General features: G+C 28.4%; 1 protein-coding gene across 1 annotated transcript in view; it reads right to left on the bottom strand.

Annotated features, from left to right (window-relative positions):
- The window catches only part of LOC137626939 (neuroligin-3-like), an 11,816-nt gene extending 9,372 nt beyond the window's left edge, over positions 1–2,444 (bottom strand). Inside the window, exon 1 of the mRNA XM_068357925.1 lies at positions 2,399–2,444. Within this exon, the coding sequence (XP_068214026.1) occupies positions 2,399–2,444 (46 nt within the window). The remainder of the gene's footprint in view (positions 1–2,398) is intronic.
- Positions 2,445–2,500: the final 56 nt, after the last annotated feature.

Raw genomic sequence — 2,500 nt, 5'->3', positions numbered from 1 at the left:
ATGCTTTTCTTGCAATCTTAGATTACCCATTCTGTTATTCCTAGTGTCCATCTATTATTTGTCATTCTCATTATATGTCCTGCCCATGTCCATTTCTATTTCTTACATGATGATAAAATATCCTCTATTTTAGTTTGCTCTTGCATCTTTGTTATTCTTCTTTTGTCTTTTAGTATTATTCCAATAATTTTTCTTTCCATAGTTCTTTGAGTTGCAGCTAGCTCAAGTCTTACGGTTTTAATAAAGCTCCAATTCCTGGTACACAAGTTAATACATGTAGGTCCATCTTATTAAATACTTTACTTTTTATAGAAAGTGGTGTTTTACATTCCATAATCTCATTTTCTTTACCAAAAGCTAATCATTCCATGCTTATCTTTCTTTCAATTTCCGAATCATGTCCCAGGGAAACACTTACTGCCTATCCCAAGTACGTATATTAATTATCATTCTCTAAAGATTCGTCCATAACTATTATTTGTTGTCTCTCTTCATTTCCATTGAACATTATCTTAGTTTTACTCATATTCATTTTCAGTCCACACGCCTAGTTGGAAAAACTGGATAGAATAAGTCAAATGGTTTCAACAAGGAGAGCATCCCAAGGGTAAAAAGGTAATAAAGAAATGGTGAATAAACTATATGTTGGAAATAATGAAGCTATAAATATAAAAAATATTAATATACTATTTAAGAGATGAGACTTATATCAACCTGTTCTAAAGAAAAGTATTTACAATTTCAACCCCCTGATTATTTTATTGCTTAAAAAGATTGTAGGTAAAGGTTATTATAATTATTGTTATTATCATTGTTATTATTACTTATATATTTGTCAGTAAAATATGTTATATATTTTATAATTCTAATATGTTAATAATGTGAATATTGTGTTTTTTTTCCTGGGAAAATCATTAGTGAATAACAAAAAAAAAAGAAAAAAAAAGAAAAAAAAATATTATATGTATGCAAAAATCAAATTATTTTTGCTTCTGATACATGAATTACATATAAAATGAAAATTCGATCAAATGCAAACAAAAGTCTGGTAATCATATATATGAAAAATTATTCGTGCGATATTTTTAGCTAAGGGATCAAAAAGATAAAACATAAAAAGATATATATTATGAAAAAATAATAGGTAAGAATATTGTTTTAGTATGAAAGTGGAAAGGAAAAAAATATGAAACTAATTTTGAGAAACTGAAAGGACCAAGAATGAGGAATAATGAATCACAAGACTTGAAAATCCTTTCAGTTTTAATACAATTTTTGGACATGATTTTAGCAAAGGAATTATTCATTTTTAATCTTCATTCTTGGAAGACTTTGACGGAATATTCATGTTTCATGTATAAAAGCTGACTCTAAGTTCATTAGTTTGAAACTTATTAAGAAATTTGGTGTTTTTCGTCTTTGAAATCTTGTGAGGAAGGATCTAGAGACAATTGAGAGAGAGAGAGAGAGAGAGAGAGAGAGAGAGAGAGAGAGAGAGAGACCATCTTTTATCCTTTTCTGTCTGGATACAAGAGCAAACTAAAGTAGAGGATATACTAACAATATATAAGGAGTAGAAAGACCATAAACAGACGGGAGTGGATTGACAAGCGTAAGGCCTTTTCCTGTAGTGGACTGGTTAATGATGATAATATATATACAAACACACACTTACACACACATATACATTCATACATACATACATATATATATATATATATATATATATATTATAAAATCATTTATAAATGGATTAACTTATAATATATGATGTATATTTTCTCCTAAATCTTACTTCTCTTAATATAAATATTGCAAGTAGATGAGAAGGTGGCATGATTATTCAATTGCAATTATTTGATAAAAGTAAAATTAAATAGAATTATTTAAATTAGAATGCATAAAAGTTAGAGTATTAGAAGGTTAAAAGGTATCAAGAAACATGAAATTTTATTGCTAAATAAATTATGATTTAATTTTTTTTCCCACTAAAATAGGGTTAAATGATTGAACCTGTATATAACAAAGTAAGGAAATATATGGGAAAAAATATTATATAAAATTATTTTCTCAAGTTAACGTGAACTTATTACAATTATGAATAATGAAATGATGAAAGAAGCAGGTTCTATTTTAAAATCATTTTGAAATAAGATTTCAAGAAATGAATTATTCATTTCTCAATTCATCCTTGGAAGAGCAAGACAAGACGGAATATCCATGTTTTATTTGTAAATGATTATTTTAATTCTGTTACTCTGGAACTCATGAAGAAGACTGATGTTTTTCGTCGTGGGAAGGAAGCATATATTTTGACAGAAAATACCATGACAAAAGGGTCTTAATTGAGAGAGAGAGAGAGAGAGAGAGAGAGAGAGAGAGAGAGAGAGAGTGTTACTTATTATGGAAAGGCAGACGAAGGCTTCAGACATGTCCACAGTCATGTTCGGGGTTTGGCCATTTTCATCACCATTGACGGACACTGCAGATTTGTGATGGT

This window comes from Palaemon carinicauda, chromosome 34, assembly GCF_036898095.1.
Source record: "Palaemon carinicauda isolate YSFRI2023 chromosome 34, ASM3689809v2, whole genome shotgun sequence".
In the NCBI taxonomy this organism is placed as follows: Eukaryota; Metazoa; Arthropoda; class Malacostraca; order Decapoda; family Palaemonidae; genus Palaemon; species Palaemon carinicauda.
This window is presented reverse-complemented; position numbering and strand designations above follow the sequence as displayed.